The sequence below is a fragment of the Scylla paramamosain genome, chromosome 13, assembly GCF_035594125.1.
Source record: "Scylla paramamosain isolate STU-SP2022 chromosome 13, ASM3559412v1, whole genome shotgun sequence".
NCBI lineage: Eukaryota > Metazoa > Arthropoda > Malacostraca > Decapoda > Portunidae > Scylla > Scylla paramamosain.
The window spans coordinates 18285422-18306313 of NC_087163.1; the positions used below are offsets into that span (position 1 = coordinate 18285422).

The 20892-nt window shown below is 38.8% G+C and overlaps 1 protein-coding gene across 1 annotated transcript in view; it reads right to left on the reverse strand.

Moving 5' to 3' along the window:
* Positions 1-675: 675 nt before the first annotated feature.
* LOC135106448 (zinc finger protein OZF-like) overlaps positions 676-20892 on the reverse strand; it is a 50223-nt gene continuing 30006 nt past the window's right edge. Inside the window, exon 2 of the mRNA XM_064015457.1 lies at positions 676-3717. Coding sequence (XP_063871527.1) covers positions 2479-3657 — 1179 coding nt within the window. The 5' untranslated portion in view covers positions 3658-3717 and the 3' untranslated portion in view covers positions 676-2478. The remainder of the gene's footprint in view (positions 3718-20892) is intronic.

A 20892-nucleotide genomic window follows, 5' to 3' on the forward strand; every position in this document is an offset into this window, starting at 1 on the left:
AAAAAATGTGACTATATATAGACGATCCTTCAGAAATCATTCCTTGTATTTCACAGGAGAGACCAAACACATAGGTGGTTGTATTCGAGTCCTGCAGAGCCTATAAAACTCTCTTACTGGCAATTTTTGAATGGCTGTGGCTATGTTCATTTACTCTGCTCCCACGTTTCAGTAAAGTAGGCTCAATAATCTAACTTTCTTTTGATATCTGGATATTGTAGACATAACCAGGTTCCCTGGTAGAATTGGAATTAGATTATATTCTAAACCACAACTCAGATTATGAATTCATGGATGATATTGTATCAGATGATACATCAGATGATGATGATAATGGTGATGTTGGAAGTGATGATGATATATAGCTTGTTATTGTCGAGAAACCAGATGAATGTCTGCCTGATACATAAGGGGATATCAATGATAACAATGCTCCAGTTGGCTGGATGAGTCATTCCACTGTTAGTAGAGAACAATTTCCATTTACTGGAGAGACAGGGGGTCAAAGTAGTTTTAGAATCAAGACCTAATGGAAATATTTATCTTTCGTAGAGAGGAATATGATTGAACATATAGTGAGAGAAACAAATAAATATGCTGCCTAAGTCTATGCAGAAAAGATAAATGGAAAAATGATGAGGAAGAGTAGAGATCTCATGTGGAAAGAAACTAATATTGTAAAGATGTATATCTTTATAGGTTTGGTCATTTTACAAGACATAGTAAGGAATACTACTATCTACTCATACCACTCTGCTAACCAGATTATTATACCACCATTTTTTTGGGGAAAATACATAAGCAGGGACAGGTTTGCCCTTCTTAAGTATTTGCATCTTACTGACAATGAAAATAATGCAGACCCATCTTACAAATTTAAGGAAATATCTGATAAATTTAGGAATAAATACAAGTCTAATTACATCCAAAGGAAAATATTAGCATTTATTGAGTCCCTCTTACTCTGGAAAGAAAGACTGAAATGGAAAAGGTATATCCTAAACAAGGCAAGGTTCGGCATGGACATGTATATCCTAGCAGAGACTGAAACAGGCTATGCATGGGATGTTTTGACATATACAGGGAAGGGCACTGAATATAAGTGCTAAAATACCAGGGTTGTCAGATCAAACTATAAGCTGTCCAACCCAACTGAGATTGTTCTTGCCTTCATAAAACCCTTACTGAATAAAGGATATGTGCTTGGAATGGATAACTTCTATGCATCATTCAAGCTCTATGACATTCTCTTAGCTTGTGGAACTAAAGCTATATAAGCACTGAGATTTAACAGGGAGGCATTTTCTAAGGATATAAAAGATATGAAACTGAATATATATATATATATATATATATATATATATATATATATATATATATATATATATATATATATATATATATATATATATATATATATATATATATATATATATATATATATATATATATATATATATATATATATATATATCATATAAAATAATGATGCAAATGTAAGGCAAATACTTAGTTAGGGAGGGAAATCACATCCAGGTCACAAGTCCTGGACACAGCTTTGGCTGTGGGCATGAATGACTCTATTCACCATACTTATACAAATAATAAATAATGGTCACTTAATTAAGTTTTGTGCAATGAACATATAGCAGCTGTTCCATATTGAAGTAATCTAAATATAGATCATGTTAAAACCCTGCATAATGGAACAACTGCTATATGTTCATTGCACAAAACTTAATTAAGTGACCATTATTTATTATTTGTATAAGTATGGCTATAATTATGCTACAGGCTTGTGGTCTGCATTAACTATAAACAGACATTTTTTTTTTATTTGGGGCTTCACAGCAATTCCTGTTACTGGCTAAGAGTTACTGGTACATTTTATTGTTTCCAACATTTAATGGTCCAGTTTGTTTTCTCAACACCTGAAGACACAGTTTGTTCTTTCTTAATAATCAAAAGCACTTTCCTTTCTCAACAAATAGGATTATGTTCTTTTCAACAAAGTTAATAAGAAGGATGGTTTGTTCTTTCTCAGAAGAATTAAAGGTCCAATTAGTTCTTAACAGTTTAAGGTACAGTTTGTTCTTTTTCAACAGATCTTAAAATAGTCTGCTTTTTTCCAAAAGATTCAAAGGTGTGGTGTATATATTTTGCTTTTAAAATTAAGGGTGCATTTATTCTTTCTCTATCTCATAAAAAAATTACCAAGTTTGTATTTTGTTTGTGTCCAAACAAAAAACACCAAAAACAAAGTGGATTACAGTGTGAAATATATCATAAGACAAAAACATTCACTCCCAGCTTTATTTTCCAGAAAAAAAGTGTCACACCTATACTGTCAACAATATAATTCCCAAATCCATTACTCCTTCATGTAACACAATGGCATGGCTGCCAGCAGACTGCTTAATACCATGATCATTTACACCATCTATTCTCACAGTCACTAGTACAACCACAAAAACCACCTCAAACATGGGTGCGTTTGTGTTGGTTAACATCACCCTTGGTCTTGAAACACCTCCCACAAATCTCACACCTGCACTCCCTTGAGGCATTGTGTCTAAGGATGTGTTTACTGAGACAAGAACTGGAAAGAAATCTTTTACCACACTCTTGACACCCATAATTTCTAATGCCAGTGTGTGTCAAATTATGTTTGGTGAGGGTAGATTTTTGGGCAAATTTTTTTCCACACTGTTGACATTCATAATTTTTAACACCACTGTGCGTCAAGGCATGTCCAGTGAGAGTAGACTTTTGAGCAAATCTCTTCCCACACAGATTACATTCATAATTTCTTACTCCTGTGTGTAACAAGGTGTGCTGGGTGAGGTTTGACTTATCAGCAAATTTTTTCCCACATTCCTGGCACTTGTAGTTTTTAACTCCAGTGTGTGTCAGACTGTGTTGGGTAAGCTTATACTTCTGGGTAAATCTTTTCCCACACTCTTGGCATTCATGGTTTCTTACACCAGTGTGTGTCAGGGTGTGTCTGGTGAGGTGGGTCTTGTGAATAAATCTCTTCCCACATTCTTGGCATTCATGATTTCTTACACCACTGTGTGCCATAACGTGTTGAGTGAGGTTACCTTTATGAGTAAATTTTTTCCCACACACTTCACATTCATAATCTTTAACATCACTGTGTATTGGGGTATGCTGGTTGAGGTCAGATTCTCGAGCAAATCTTTTCCCACACTCTACACATTCATACTTCCTATCATCAGAGTGCATGATCAGGGTGTGTCGAGTGAGGTAATACTTTTGAATAAATCTTTTTCCACACTCCTGACATTCATAATTTTTAACACCACTGTGTCTTAGGGTGTGTTTCTTAAGATCACTCTTAAATTTAAATGTTTTAAAACACTCTTGACACTCAAATTTGCTTTCTTCCTTGTGTAAAGAGCTGTCTGCTGCAGAAAAATACACACTGTCACTCCTGCTGCTCTCCACATCTGAGGCAGATTGATCCTCCTCCTTCAGTCTCTCTTCTCTTTGAACAGAGGTGCCTGCCTCCTGGTAATTCTTATCATCACATCTATTATCCACATCTGAAGCAGACTGATCCTCCTGCTCCCAGCTGCTCATGTTGCTGGCCAGCCTCACAGCTTCTATAGCAGCACTGCTCTTGACAGCAAACATGACAGCCAATCCAGCAAGAATGCTCAGGGAAGTCAGACTGAAACTGTTAAGTGCCAGCACCTGCAATAATGGCAACAGTCAGAACACATAGCAATGCACTGCCTTACCAATATGCTCCTGCCTGTAGAGAAAATACTTTACCATCCTATCTCACTCATACCACATTTTTATGTATGTGCAAAGAAGAACAAAAAGTAAAATAAAATAAACTCAATTAAAAGCTTCCAAAGAATGGCCAATTTATTTCTGGAGATACATTGGCATTCCTCTCTTGCAATGATTCAAATCATCGGAAGGAAAAATACAGAAAGAGTTTGACAGTGAAAGGCTGAATTAATAAAGATATTGGTTAACATTTGCATTAATGAGATGGACAGAATAAGGGTCAGAGGAAGTACAAAAACTTGCCCAGTTAAGTCAAAGGGCATGTGGAGGCATGCTAAGAAATTGCACAATAACCTAAAAGCCCCTTCAACACAAATTCTAAAGAGAGATCAGTGGAATCAGACAATGTAATTAAAATATGAACCCAGTACATCAATTCTCCTGGAGCCAACTCCATGAATCACAAAATCAGCTCTTAATCAAAACTATCCTTGATGATCAGGCAATTACTCAACGTAATGTGCTGAATAAGAGCAAAGATTCAACAGAAATAATACATACTTAAAAGGTCCAACTCCAATCTATCATTGTCCATACCAGGCAAAATGGTTGTTTGAAAAACTAATAAATAACATGTTAGAGAATTCTGTAACTAAACCCTTAATACCAGTTCAGTTAAGTCTGATAATACTATTAGTCAAACAGATAGTGCAAAGTATATCTAACACTAAGAACAAACACCTAGATACTAATATACACTAATTTTACCATACTCATGGTTTTGCTATTAGTGAATTCACACATTAGAAGATTTTCCTCCAGTGGTGTAAAGGTGCTCACAAAGGAGTTTTCAGGGAGTTTTCAGCATACATATGCAGCCACCTGTGGACCACCATGCTTTCAGGTTACCAAAAATACTTACTTGGTACAGATTATGTGTAGAATTTCTCTCTCTCTCTCTCTCTCTCTCTCTCTCTCTCTCTCTCTCTCTCTCTCTCTCTCAACACATGCAATGGTTCACACTACAATCAATGGAACACACACACACACACACACACACACACACACACACACACACACACACACACACACACACACACACACACACACACACACACACACAGTCAGTTACAAGAAAATACTTAAGATGATGGAAGAACTTGATGTAAATAAAGCAACTGGTCCAGATGGAGTATCAAATTGGATAATGAAAGAATGTAGAGAACAACTGGCTGATAAAATTCACAGTCTAGTGGTGATATCACTATCACAGGGAAGAGTACCAAAAGATTGGAAGGGAGCAAATATTACACCAATATTCAAAGGAGGAAATAAGGAAAACCCAGTAAATTATAGACCAGTGTCCTTGACTAGTATTGTAGGAAAACTATGCGAAAAAACAATAAAGGAAAGATGGATAGAACACATGGAAAGAGAGAAAGTTTTGGTAAATTGTCAATTTGGTTTTAGGAGGGGAAGATTATGCTCCATGAACTTATTGTTCTTTTATTCAAGGGTTATCGACGTTGTGCAGGAGAGAGATGGATGGGTAGATGATGTCTATTTAGACCTAAAGAAACCATTTTGACAAAGTACCACACTGAAGATTGCTATGGAAGATAAAAAATTATGGAAAAATTGAAGGAAGACTGCTGGAGTGGATGGAGGATTATCTGGATGATGGAGAGCTGAGAACAGTAATACAAGACCAGAATTCATCTTGGCCGAAAGTAACTAGTGATGTTCCACAGGGGTCAGTGTTGTGAACGATAATGTTTGGAATATATGTGAATGACATAAATGAAGAAATAGACATTTATATGAACTTATTTGCAGATGATGATAAGCTGATGAGAAGGGTAGAAAACATAAAGGACTGTATGGTACTGCAAGATGATTTAAAAAAGATAAATAGATGGAGTAAATCTTGGCAAATGGAATTCAATTAAAGTAAATGTAAAGTAATGGAGTTTTTTTTTTTTTTATGTAGGAAGGATACTGGCCAAGGGCAACAAAAATCTAATAAAAAAAATGCCCACTGAAATGCCAGTCCCATAAAAGGGTCAAAGCAGTGGTCAAAAATTGGTGGATAAGTGTCTTGAAACCTCCCTCTTGAAGGAATTCAAGTCATAGGAAGGTGGAAATACAAAAGCAGGCAGGGAGCTCCAGAGTTTACCAGAGAAAGGGATGAATGATTGAGAATACTGGTTAACTCTTGCATTAGAGAGGTGGACAGAATAGGGGTGAGAGAAAGAAGAAAGTCTTGTGCAGTGAGGCCGCGGAAGGAGGGGAGGCATGCAGTTAGCAAGATCAGAAGAGCAGTTAGCATGAAAATAGCGGTAGAAGACAGCTAGATATGCAACATTGCGGCAGTGAGAGAGAGGCTGAAGACAGTCAGTTAGAGGAGAGGAGTTGATGAGACGAAAAGCTTTTGATTCCACCCTGTCTAGAAGAGCAGTATGAGTGGAACCCCCCCAGACATGTGAAGCATACTCCATACATGGACAGATAAGGCCCTTGTACAGAGTTAGCAGTTGGGGGGGGTGAGAAAAACTGGCGGAGACGTCTCAGAACACCTAACTTCATGGAAGCTGTTTAAGCCAGAGATGAGATGTGAAGTTTCCAGTTCAGATTATAAGTAAAGGACAGACCGAGGATGTTCAGTGTAGAAGAGGGGGACAGTTGAGTGTCATTGAAGAAGAGGGGATAGTTGTCTGGAAGGTTGTGTTGAGTTGATAGATGGAGGAATTGAGTCTTTGAGGCACTGAACAATACCAAGTTTGCTCTGCCCCAATCAGAAATTTTAGAAAGATCAGAAGTCAGGCATTCTGTGGCTTCCCTGCGTGATATGTTTACCTCCTGAAGGGTTGGACGTCTACGAAAAGACGTGGAAAAGTGCAGGGTGGTATCATCAGCGTAGGAATGGATAGGACAAGAAGTTTGGTTTAGAAGATCATTAATGAATAATAAGAAGAGAGTGGGTGACAGGACAGAACCCTGAGGAACACCACTGTTAATAGATTTAGGAGAAGAACAGTGACCGTCTACCACAGCAGTAATAGAACGGTCAGAAAGGAAACTTGAGATGAAGTTACAGAGAGAAGGATAGAAACCGTAGGAGGGTAGTTTGGAAATCAAAGCTTTGTGCCAGACCCTATCAAAGGCTTTTGATATGTCCAAGGCAACAGCAAAAGTTTCACCAAAATCTCTAAAAGAGGATGACCAAGACTCAGTAAGGAAAGCCAGAAGATTACCAGTAGAGTGGCCTTGACGGAAGCCATACTGGCGATCAGATAGAAGGTTGTGAAGTGATAGATGTTTAAGAATCTTCCTGTTGAGGATAGATTAAAAAACTTTAGATAAGCAGGAAATTAAAGCAATAGGACGGTAGTTTGAGAGATTAGAGTGGTCACCCTTTTTAGGAACAGGTTGAATGTAGGCAAACTTCCAGCAAGAAGGAAAGGTAGATGTTGACAGACAGAGCTGAAAGAGTTTGACTAGGCAAGGTGCAAGCACAGAGGCACAGTTTCGGAGAACAATAGGAGGGACCCCATCAGGTCCATAAGCATTCCGAGGGTTTAGGCCAGCGAGGGCGTGGAAAACATCATTGCAAAGAATTTTAATAGGTGGCATGAAGTAGTCAGAGGGTGGAGGAGAGGGAGGAACAAGCCCAGAATCGTTCGAGGTAGAGTTTTTAGCAAAGGTTTGAGCAAAGAGTTCAGCTTTAGAAATAGATGTGATAGCAGTGGTGCCATCTGGTTGAAGTAGAGGAGGGAAAGAAGAAGAAGCAAAGTTATTGGAGATATTTTTGGCTAGATGCCAGAAATCATGAGGGGAGTTAGATCTTGAAAGGTTTTGACATTTTCTGTTAATGAAGGAGTTTTTGGCTAGTTGGAGAACAGACTTGGCATGGTTCCGGGCAGAAATATAAAATGCATGAGATTCTGGTGATGGAAGGCTTAAGTACCTTTTGTGGGCCACCTCTCTATCATGTATAGCACGAGAATAAGCTGTGTTAAAGCAAGGTTTAGAAGGTTTAGGACGAGAAAAAGAGTGAGGAATGTACAGCTCCATGCCAGACACTATCACCTCTGTTATGCGCTCAGCACACAAAGACGGGTCTCTGACACGGAAGCAGTAGTCATTCCAAGGAAAATCAGCAAAATACCTCCTCAGGTCCCCCCAACTAGCAGAGGCAAAACGCCAGAGGCACCTTCGCTTAGGGGGATCCTGAGGAGGGATTGGAGTGATAGGACAAGATAAAGATATGAGATTGTGATCGGAGGAGCCCAACGGAGAAGAAAGGGTGACAGCATAAGCAGAAGGATTAGATCAGGAAAAGGTCAAGAATGTTGGGCGTACCTCCAAGACGGTCAGGAATACGAGTAGGGTGTTGAACCAATTGCTCTAGGTCATGGAGGATAGCAAAGTTGTTGGCTAGTTCACCAGGATGGTCAGTGAAGGGAGAGGAAAGCCAAAGCTGGTGGTGAACACTGAAGTCTCCAAGAATGGAGATCTCTGCAAAAGGGAAGAGGGTCAGAATGTGCTCCACTTTGGAAGTTAAGTAGTCAAAGAATTTCTTATAGTCAGAGGAGTTAGGAGAGAGGTATACAGCACAGATAAATTTAGTATGAGAGTGACTCTGTAGTCGTAGCCAGATGGTGGAAAACTCAGAAGATTCAAGAGCGTGGGCACGAGAGCAGGTTAAGTCATTGCACACATAAACGCAGCATCCAGCTTTGGATCGAAAATGAGGATAGAGAAAGTAGGAGGGAACAGAAAAGGGGCTACTGTCAGTTCCCTCAGACACCTGAGTTTCAGTGAGGAAAAGAAGATGAGGTTTAGAAGAGGAGAGGTGGTGTTCTACAGATTGAAAATTAGATCTTAGACCATGAATGTTGGAGAAGTTAATGAAGAAAAAGTTGAGGGAGGTGTCAAGACACTTCGGGTCGTCAACAGAAAGGCAGTCCGACCTGGGGACATTTATGGTCCCCTCCCCAGATGGGGACTCCGAGGCTGGTGTAGGAGTCACCATGATGATTTTAAAATTTTTGGGTGAAGGGTGTGTGTGTTATTAGGTGCTTGTAGTTTTGTGTGGAGGAAGAGAGTTGTCTTTAGAGGGCAGGCTGTGACTGCCCCTTGTGTTGTGAGACACAAAGGGAAATGTTCAGTGAGGTCACAGCTGGGTTTAATGATAAGTTCACAGCACCCCCTGAACAGTGCTTTAGACCTCACTGGGAGTAATTATCGTTTCGGCAGGTGTCTACTGCCTCCTCCTGTAGGTAAAGGTAAGAAAAAAATACAATATCATTATGAGATGGATGGTGTGAAGTTACAGAAATCAAAAGAGGAAGTGGATCTGGGAGTATCAGTTACTGAAAATTTGACTCCAGACAAACGCAATGATAAAATTACTGGAGACGATGAATTTGTTTAAAAGAACAAGAATGGCATTTAAAAGTACTGTATGGTACTGCAAGATTATTTAAATGAGATAAATAGATGGAGTAAATCTTGGCAAATGGAATTCAATTAAAGTAAATGTAAAGTAATGGAGTTTGGTAAGGGTAAGAAAAAAATACAATATCATTATGAGATGGATGGTGTGAAGTTACAGAAATCAAAAGAGGAAGTGGATCTGGGAGTATCAGTTACTGAAAATTTGACTCCAGACAAACGTAATGATAAAATTATTGGAGATGATGAATTTGTTTAAAAGAACAAGAATGGCATTCTCATATTTAGATGAAAAAATGATAAAAAAGTTGTTGATTTCCATGATAAGACCAAGATTGGAATATGCGGCAGTGGTGTGGTCTCCTCATATAAAGAGGAATATTATAAAATTGGAAAGAGTACAAAAAGCAGTCACTAAGATGGTTCAGGAGTTGAATAAGTCAACCTACGAAGAGAGATTAAGAATGTTGGAAATTCCTACCCTTGAAAATGGGGGGGAGAGAGAGAGAGAGAGAGAGAGAGAGAGAGAGAGAGAGAGAGAGAGAGAGAGAGAGAGAGATAGAGATAGAGATAGAGAGAGAGAGAGAGAGAGAGAGAGAGAGAGAGAGAGAGAGAGAGAGAGAGAGAGAGAGAGAGAGAGGGGATTTAATAAACATCTACAGAATGATAAATGGTATGGAAAATGTGGACAAAGAAAGTTTTATGAATTTAGACACACAGAATACAAGGAGACACAGTAAGAAGCTGAAGAAAGTTAACTGTAGAAGGGACATCAAAAAGTATAGTTTTCCTCACAGAAGTGTGAACAAATGGAATGAACTCAGTGAAGACGTTGTCAATACTAACTATCCATGCTTTTAAGACCAAACTGGATAGATATAGAGATGGGATACTATGATTACTCCCCTCCCATAAACCACAACTAGGCAAATACAACTAGGTAAATGAATACACACACACACACACACACACACACACACACACACACACACACACACACACACACACACACAAGCAGCCAAGCTGGGAGGACATATAGGTAGCAGCTTCATGACTACAATAAGCCAGTTGTGGTATGAAAAAATGGAGTAGTACTGTTTCCATCTCCATAATGAAATAGAAAACAGAAATGATATTAAAAGTAGAGGTGGAAGAGAAAAACAGAAGGAATAAAATGGAGCCAAACTGAAGTAAACTGTTTACACCAGTGACAAGTCGGCGGCAGGAGAAAACAAAAGTGAAACCTTTTCAGGGTTTAAAGCAGGGAACAGAGATAAACACAAAACTTAGGCAAAGAAGGGTGTTGGTGGCAGAAAGTGACACTGAAAGATTGGAGAGAATTAAAGTTATGGAGGAGACCCAGGTAAGCCAGTGTAAAGAAATAAAGGGATTGAGAGCTGAATGTAGATCTAAGAAATCAGTACAGCACTCTGGAAATTGAAATTAAGGAATGCAGTAAGAAAGTGGAAAGAAGTGTCAAAACTGTATGTAGTTCATCTAAGTGAAAGGCAAGATGCATGGAAAAAGCTCCAAGGAGAAAAGGTAAAGTTTGGGGAAAGTAGGTAAGTTGGAAAAACAAATGAATGAGAAAGAGGCCATGCAAGCAGAGTGTAAACTGAGAAAATAATAAAGGAACAATTAAATAATGCCAAAATAACACAAAAGGTGATAAAAGTTATCAAGAGTAACAGGTCCCTTGTAAGGCAAACAGTTGATAAGAAGAAATGCATTATTATCTTTGCGATTAAGGAAAATAAGATAAAAAAAAGCAGTAAGATAGAAAGGGGTAGTAAACAAAATGGTGAGAAAGGTACAAGAGGAGGGAGGATAATAACTAGAAGATCTAAACATGGTGTGTGAGTGGAGCAACAGATGGCCAATGGAATTTAACCCTGAGAAGTGTAAAAAGATAGAAGAGTTTGGAAAAAAGTAACAGAAGGTGTACTTATAACTATATGATGGGAATGAAACAATTAATAAGACAACAGAGGTAAAAGATCTGGGAGTAATATTCTCAGAGGAATCATCACTGGAAAAACATATTAATAAAATGACAGGTGAAACTCTCAACTTGCTAAGAAATATCAGAGTTGCCTTTGCTTATCTAGATGAGGGAATTATGAGGAAAATAATCACCACAATGACAAGTCCAAGATTAGAATATGCAGTGGTAGTTTGGTCACCACATGAAAGAAAGCACATAAGAAAGTTGGAAGGCATACAAAGAGCAAAAACCAAGATGATACCAGAATTGCAAGATCTGCCATACAAGGAGACTAGCTAGGATGCAACTCCCAACCTTGGAAAGGAGACGAGAGAGGTGACATGATTGCATTTTACAAATTAATGAGTGGGATGGAAAAACTAGATAAGGAAGATCTATTTGCAATGAAAGAAAGAGAAACATGGGGACATGGAAGAAAACTAAAAGCAACCACCAACAGAAGGGTCATTAAGAAGTTTAGCTTCGTTTATGGAAGCCCTGAGGCATGGAATGGAATGGAGGGGGAAGTGGTGTATATTAGAAATATTCATGATTTTAAAGAAAAGTTAGATAAAAACAGTTATGGAGACGAGACAGTATGAGCTTAGTTCCTCCCGTACGCCACAACTAGGTAATTACAATTAGGTAAATACACACACATGTCTGAAGAATAAAAACAAAGGAAGTGAAGAAGAGGGGGAAAAGAAAACGGCTGATGAAATTTAAATTTGCATCTTTCTTTATGTTCTTTGAATTTTTACAGGATTAAGTTTATAATGTTGTATACTAAAGACAAGAAAGAATTTTAGAATTTCAGAATTATCATTTTCCATCACTGACAGTTCTTGATCTGTACAGTAATGGCACAAGACATACAGAATTCAGAGTGAAATCAAGATAACTAAAATAACAGTACCATTAAACATTACATTAAATTACAATAAAATTAATAAAATATAATGCATGAATAAAATAAGATAAAATAATACATGACAAAAACAATTGTATAATAATATTACTTCTTAAAAATTCTGGCAAATATGAATAATAAAATACAGAAGAAGATTGTGATGTAGCAGAAAACCATTAAAAATTCTCTAACAAGTTAAAATTCATATATATATATATATATATATATATATATATATATATATATATATATATATATATATATATATATATATATATATATATATATATATATATATATAGACCTTCAAATGACAAACTCAGGCAAGTATGTATTGGTTCAAGGAATGTAAGGACTGAGTCAAGTTCATATTGCTTCATTTTTAAGAGAGAGAGAGAGAGAGAGAGAGAGAGAGAGAGAGAGAGAGAGAGAGAGAGAGAGAGAGAGAGAGAGAGAGAGAGAGAGAGAGAGAGAGAGAGAGAGAGAGAGAGAGGCATCTCATTTTAACCTGGGTCATATGCCTGGCAAATCTGAGTCTTGCATTTGGCAGAAGCCTCAAGCCTATCACTACTCAGTAGTACCCCATCACCCATAAGGCAAGGTGGTCTCTCTCTCTCTCTCTCTCTCTCTCTCTCTCTCTCTCTCTCTCTCTCTCTCTCTCTCTCTCTCTCTCTCATGGTATCAAGTAAGTAAGCATTACATTGTTTACAGAATGTATGACACCTTTTTGTGTACCGAAAAATCACAATGATTTACGAGCAAATGGACTTGCAAGCTGTCTTCTGGAACATATCTCGCTCGTAACTTGAACGTCTTCTGTGCTTCTTGATCTCGAGGAATGAAGAAAAGTGATCACTATCTTTTGGCTATAAACATGAGATGCCTCCTCTAACATTCTCTTTTATAAACTCCAGCAACATTTACACTCTTGGCTCTAATTTCCAATTTACAGAACATCACTCACTTAATAGCCTAAACTTCTATCACAATGAAACTCAGGTGTCTGAGGGCACTAACAGCAGGATCCTATCTAGTTAATATATGGTGAAAATGAGCCAAAGTTTAAGATCTATACAATTTCAGAATTATCAAGAATCTCAGCAGCCTCCACATCCGGTTGGCGTACATGGATGGGGACTGCATCCAAACTTTCCCACCTGCCAGGTCATTCCCTAGAAGAAAATGAACACCCAATGCTGGCAGGTCTTCTACTAAAGCAGTGGTTCCCAATCTTTTTCATTATATTACCCTTTTACTGACTTCAAGTTTGTTCTACCTACATCATGTGTGAGTACAGTGGTATCATCGACTATAAAGAAATAGTGGAAACTATTGAAAGTGATCACCCAGTTGAGAGTCAGCCACCCATATCTGCTTTGAGCATCTCAGGCAAAGATGCCAACTCATTTTTTTTTTCAAAATTTTAAGATATTCTAATATAAATCCCAAAGTCCCAATTTTCTATAATCTACAGTTGGGTTAGTCCTTAATATATATCTGCCCCATGCCCTCAGGATGCCCAGAGCCAGAAACACCTGTTTGTGGCTCCAATGTGGCTGTGCCGAACAGGGTGGTGGATAATGCTGTGTAGTCAAGTCCAAGACAGATGAACAGATGGTGAAACCAAAGACTGCACTTTGCAAAACCAGTTATTTTAATAAACACTTAAGCGGTACCAACCAGTTTTGCAGCTCCAATGATGTACTACTGGTTTTAGGTTGTGCTAGTGGTACAGATGTATCACTACTACATGAGCAATGTGAGTTAGAGGCTTGTAGTTTGTTAAGTGACAGTGAGGGTGGACAGGGTGGTACCACTAGTGCATCAAGTGATTGTGGAGTCTGTACTGGTTTGAAAAAGCTGTGCAATTTGAATTGCTTGCCACTTTGAAATTATTCTTTAAATATGGCTTCTTGAAGAATTTTGAGATTTCTATAACGAACACTTATATCTCTATTCTTGGTGCATTTCACAAATTGTAGCACAGTATTTATACAGCTATGCACCTCCAATACTTTTGGCAATGTCACCAGCATCTCATCTTCCTCGTCACTTGCTGTTACTCTCCTGGGTACCAACCATGGATACCATGGGATGGCATGGTCTGCTTGATTAAAAGTACAGTACAGTACTGTAATCATTCCTCTGTTTTTCACAATGTAATTGTTGATATCAGCTACTCCTAACATAACCTAATGCTTAGTGTCAGTAGTGGCTTCATCACACCGATGTTCCGCCTTTTCAGTCTGTAGTATCAAGACTATGTAATACTGTAATTTACAGGTGTGAAGTATTATAATGCATTTGTTTTGAATTGTAGATGATTTTAAGCCATATTTGCAAGCATTAGATTCATAGATGACTTGTTTTGTTGGTATCTGGAATCTCTTAGATGGAACACTGCACACTTCATTTTTACAATGAGGACATGCTATACTGATGCATGTGGCCCAGTTATTGGTGGTAAGCATCAAGCCAGGGACATTTTTATATTTTGTTTTGGGACAATGCATGTTGTCCAAGAGTGGCTGAAGCTGCTCCACTAAAACTAAAACATTACTTCCAGTGGATGAGATTTCTTCATTGCTGTTGAAAATTTTCAGTCTCTTCACTAAGATTCTCTTGTCAATGGAGACAATGATGTTGAAGGCAGTAGCTGTAATTGTACAGCAGCAGCCATAGCAGTAGTAGCGAAGGCAGCAGAGGCAGAAACATAACTTGTATTTGGAGTAGGTGTGGCAGGTGAGGTTGTGGGAAGGACAGACGTGCTGACATGCTTTGACACACACCCTCACATTGTTCTCTGCTCTCAGCTAATATCTGGCACGCTTTTGCCTCACTCCTTTGGGTAAGGTAAGACTTCCTCTTACCCATTATGGTGAAAGAGAGCAAAAAGTGGGGAATGAGTGAACACTAAGTGGGTATAGAAGTTAGTGAAAGAGAGAGCATCAGTAACTCCCACCCTCTCTCTAAGTGTGCACGAATACGTGTACTGAGGCTCTTCTTTGCCAGGCTGTGAGAGGAAATTTCCACACCCCACCATGAAAAAAAAAAAAAATATCCCTCATAAACTTTCTTTTTTTATGAATATTTTTCTACAACAATTACCTGCCTACAATGACCCTGACTAATTTTTTAATGAATATTTTTTGACAACCATCTCCTGCCTACAATGATCTTGACTGAGCAACTGAGTATGAGGGGTGGGGGTGTCATTTAAATGAGTATTTAAGTGGTATTTAAACATGGATGACAAATTATCATGCATGCATTATGAAGTACTATAGCACACTTCAAGGACACAAAACTTGAGTCACTCTGGCAATCACACTGCAGGCAGGTACAGAATCTCCCATCAGTCACAGCCTCAGGCAGTCTTCTCATGACGCAGCACTTGATACATGGCACTGTCTATGCATGGCACTGTCTGTATGTGGCTGCAGTGGCACAGGAAAGGCACAACAAATCACAAAGGTGATGGAAAGCAGGGCACAACAGGGAACCACACTCTGACCAAGCAATGTGTTTCTCTCCTCTGTCCACTGTCTTGGTGACTCACTGCTGCATCCACCACTGGCTGCTTGTCCCATATGAGGCACATCTATTCTCCTCTCCATTTTCTCTCACACCCATACTGTACAATTACTTTTTTGCACACATACACACATTTGTAACAATATGAATGCCTTTATTCTCAGCCTTCCACTACCCACTCAAATATATCCAAATTATCCACATGTAATTAATTACCCATAGGCTGGGAACCACTGTGCTAGTCGCTCTGCAGTCACTAGTGGGCATACAAGCCTCATTTCTGCCATAGAAAAGTTCTCCACAGCCCCAATTCCCCAGCACCACACAGGCTTGTCAGAGGTAACTCACCTCCCAGTAACATTCACGGCAACTGCTGTGCAGCTATGTCTCTCAAAATGGTAACTGGGTACTCAATCCCAAGTGTCTTTACACATAAATAGCCAGCACAAGTCCAAACCAAACCTCAAGGGGGATGGTGAGGTACCAACAGATGAGGGGGCAATACTTCCTGCCTTCATACCCCAACAACCAAACAAGTATCGAATCTCCTCATTCTCAACACCTCATTCGTGTGATACAATCAAAGCCACCAGCTTCTGAGGGTCTTGGAAGCCGAGGCTATCACTAATTTAGGACAGTTAAATTTAAAGTGCCCAGTATATTTTTACAATAATGGCATGTTGGCTGGATGCTGTACCTGGGAGTGCTGTGTTCCATGCTCACAGTCTGTCTCTGTCATGGGTTGGATGGAGATTTGTTACCTATAGGGCTGATTCACACAGACTTTTTTTTTTTATGTAGGAGGGACACCAGCCAAGGGCAACAAAACTCCAATAAAAAAAATTTTAAAAAGCCCACTGAGATGCCAGTCCCTGAATCGAGTCCAAAACAGTAGTCAAAAATTGAAGTATAAGTGTCTTGAAACCCCCCTCTTGAAGGGATTTAAGTCATCGGAAGGCAGAAATACAAAAACAGACAGGGAGTTCCAGAGTTTACCAGAGAAAGGGATGAATGATTGAGAATACTAATTAACTCTTGCATTAGAGATGGAAAGAATAGGGATAAGAGAAAAAAGAAATTCTAATGAAGCAAGACCACGGGAAAAGGGGAGGCAAGCAGTTAGCAAAATCAGAAGAGAAGGTAAATAGTGGTAGATAGCTAGAAATGCAACATTGCGGTGATGAGAAAGAGGCTGAAGACAGTTAGAGGAGAGGAGTTGATGAGATGAAAAGCTTTTGATTCCACCCTGTCTAAAAGAGCAGTATGAGTAGGACCCACCTAGACATGTGAAGCATACTTCATACATGGATGGATAAAGCCCTTGCACAGAGTTAGCAGCTGAGGGGGTTAGAAAAACTGGCAGAGATATCTTAGAATGCCTAACCTCATAGAAGCTGTTTTAGCTAGAGATGAGATGTGAAGTTTCCGGTTTAGATTATAAGAAAAGGACAGACCAAGGATGTTCAGTGCAGAAGAGGAGGGATAGTTGAGTATCTTTGAAGGAGAGGGGATAGTTGTATGGAAGGTTATGTAGAGTTGATAGATGAGGAGTTGATTTTTTTAGGCAATGAACAATACCAAGTTTGCTCTGCCTACTGCCTCCTCCTTATTACTGAAGCCACTGCTATAGCATGTACTTACTGATGGACTAGTGCCTGCCACACCTCCAGGCAAACAGGCAAACTGTCACTGGCCTCACCAGATGCCCCACCAATTCAACAAGGCAAAGGCTGGTGCACCAATAAATGGTCACCTGCCCACATAGCTAACTCTTTTAAGCTCTTAAACCTTTTTTCCCTCAGCAGCTGTACCAGTTTTTTCTTGGCCATATTTACAAACTGTTGCATTAACATGAGCCCCTTTAAGTAACAGTTTTAAGTGGCCTGCTCACTAGCAATCTCTTTTTCAAATGTTTCCTCAAAATAGCAAGCATACTCAAGGTGTGAGTCCCCAGGCCTCTTCTTTCCTCTTCAAAACTGTAACTATACCCCTCCGGCCACAGCTCGCAGCTTCTTAAGATGTTAGCCTTGATCTCTAAATCCTCCACTGACATCCTATCATAGACTTACAAGAGCCTTGCCCTTCAACTTACTGGCAAGAAGGCCAACCAACCTCTCCTGAAGCCTTCTCAAATCTTCTGAATCATTCTGTCACCTTTTCATCAAACTTAGGTATTAACTTCAGATTTCTCACTTGCTGGCTTTCTACTGTATCCTCCTTCACTCCTTCTCCTCTCCTCAAGCCATGAGATGAATTAACTTATATTCGAGTCTTCTCCAACTCAAAAATTCTGTTCTTTTCACTCTCCTCCCTGTTGACCTCAAGACCCTTGGCTTCCCTCTCAGCCTCAAGCCTCCTGGTTTCCCTAGCCTCCTCAGTCTTCAGTCTCCTTTTCTCTGCTTTTAATTCAAGACTTCTCAACTCTCTCTCCTTCTCAACCTTCAATTCAAGCCTCTTAACTTCCAATCTCTTAGCTTCTCTAGCCTCCTCCAGCTCATCTCCAAATTTAAATCTCATCTCCTCATATATGCCTTTTGTCTGGAAAAATCCAGCAAGACTGTGCAAGACTTACACATCCTTCAATACTATTTATGAATCTGTGTGTCCTCACACCAAACTATGTCAGATCTACACTGCCACTTTCAGCAGAGGTAGGAGACTCAGGTTGTGAGCCACTCCTGCTACCAGCATTTCCCTCCATGGTGTAAGCCAAGTGCAGGCACACAAAAGACAACGAAACAAATAACAAGTAACTGTCTCCCCCACATGCCTATGAAGCTTCCAGTGATCCTGGTGCAGATTCCACCCCTTTCACAGTTGCTACAACTCAGCTAGCTTCCCTGAGCTACCTTCTACATAGCTTAGTGCAGGGCTTAAATAGGCACTTACAGGAGCTTTCTGGCCTCCTGTAGTGAGTAACAACTATGAGATTGCCACCCTGTTTCACCCACTAACAGGGAAGGGAATATTACCATTGCCAAGCAACTCTCAACTCACTGAGAATCGCCAGCCATGTTCTAAGAACAGACAGTTATGACAAAGGACTCACACTTAAGAGGTCAAGGTATAATACCTCATTGGACAACTTCCCACTGTAATGGACCAACCATGTCCAACAAAATATTATATCCTTCTGTGGATCAGTGTCATTTACAGCCTCCTGGAAGACAGACCTGTGCCACTCATGAACTGGCAGGCCCTAGGGAGGGAGTAAACTTCACTGCACAGCAGTATATACATAATCCTCGGTGTCTAGCCTCTATAAAAGACCACAGGAATACAATAACATTTAACAAAACAACAAATACACAAATAGAAGGGGAGGGTCCACTGACTGCTCCAAAACACCAGCATATGACTAGCTGTCAAGGAGTCAGTGCACTAACCCTGGGACACCAAGCAGGGACCAGCATACTAATCTGGCTTAGCACAATACACCAAGTCAGTCTTATACTGATGTGTTACTTATCCATAATGGCAGTGGCATTACTTTCACTAACTCATATACAGCTCTATCTGATTCTCACCCTCTAAACTATATGTAAATTATCTTATCACATACCAGCTTTTCTCCTCACGTAACTATGTCCTCTCTGCTCGGTAGCATCCATCCAACTAAAGCATGAGAACAAAAGCTAACGCCTTGTCACAGGAAAATGACCTCACCTGCTTGTCTTGCCTCACGCTGCCAACTTGGTACAACAAAACAGTCACCTTTCAAAAATAACAGTGGGCTAACTATAGGGGCTAGATGCAATTAAACTGCTCTGTAGGCAGGAGCAACTCTTTCAGCTAAATAATTTGAATATAAAAAAAAAAAAAAAAAACAGGAAATATGGAAAATTAAGTGGGGAAGAGGGATGACTACATGTGGAGAATTTTTACAGTAATTCAGGGAGCTGGCAGCCAGGCAGTTATAGTGCATCTGGTGACTGTGTCTTCATTCCCACTGACCTTCCTTCTCCTCCTAGCCCCTTCTTTTCTTCCTTCTCACTTCCTACTTACACAGCACATAACAATGTAAACTGCTTCTCAGCATGGAAGGCTGAAATTCTGCTTCATACTGCCTAACTTAAATATAATTGTATTTCTACCATATTATCCTTTAAGGGGGTAGGTAACCAAATTGTGTGGAAATTTAAAAAAATAAAAATTCTAGTGTTAATACAGTTTTATTTAGAAACTTTTATCATTGCTAGATGGCATTGTCTGGAGGTGAAGTTGATGTCTGCAACAAGGGAAATATTTTTTTTAATATATATATATATATATATATATATATATATATATATATATATATATATATATATATATATATATATATATATATATATATATATATATATATATATTTTTTTTTTTTTTTTTTTTTTTTTTTTCAAAAAAAAAAAAAAAAAAAATGTGAATTTAAGATGATGCAAACATCAATAGCCAGATTCAGTCTCAAAAGGTTTACTTTAATTCTCAAATGGTTAGAGTAAAATGCACTTTTCCCATACAATTTTCTATATAATTTTATATATACAACAACCAACCCACTTCAGAAAAACTCATTTTCCGTTAATCAGAAAATTGTATTATATAATAATTTCAATAAAAATGTAAAAATTTACTCTGTGACATTTGTAATGCTTGAATTTCAATTACAGTCTACAACAAGAATCATTAAAATCAGTCAGAAAATAAGAGAGAAATCTTAACTTGAATGTTGATAACTTACCAAATGAGAAAACAGCAACTAAAGCTGAACACTGCCACATCAATGGCCTCCTGGTGTGTAGTCGAAGTCCATCTAAAGGTTCCTATTCCTCATTTTCTTCTTTAGTGGCATGTCCATTGTTGTATCCTTCTGTTCCAAGTGCTTCTGCACTATCTTTTACATGCTCCTGTGTTTTTTTCTTTTTTTTCTTTCTGATGAAAGTGGAATAACACATGTACATTTTGCAAACAAAGTGAATGATGCTGAAGAGGCCAAAAACCTTTTCTACACCATTGTATGCAAAGCTGCACATCACTGCAGCATAGGTTAGCATTAGAGTTACTTTACTAATGTTTTCTTCTCTGCATTCTACTTGGTTGTGGGGAGTACTATTTACCATAAAAAAATTATATTTGAGGCACTGTATTATTACAGAGGTGTCAATTTGGTGAGAAGTAAGTTTCCAGAGCATATTATCTTCTTTGCAGACCCTACACACAATGTTACGTGCAATATCCTCAAACACCTTCTTCTGGACTATAACGT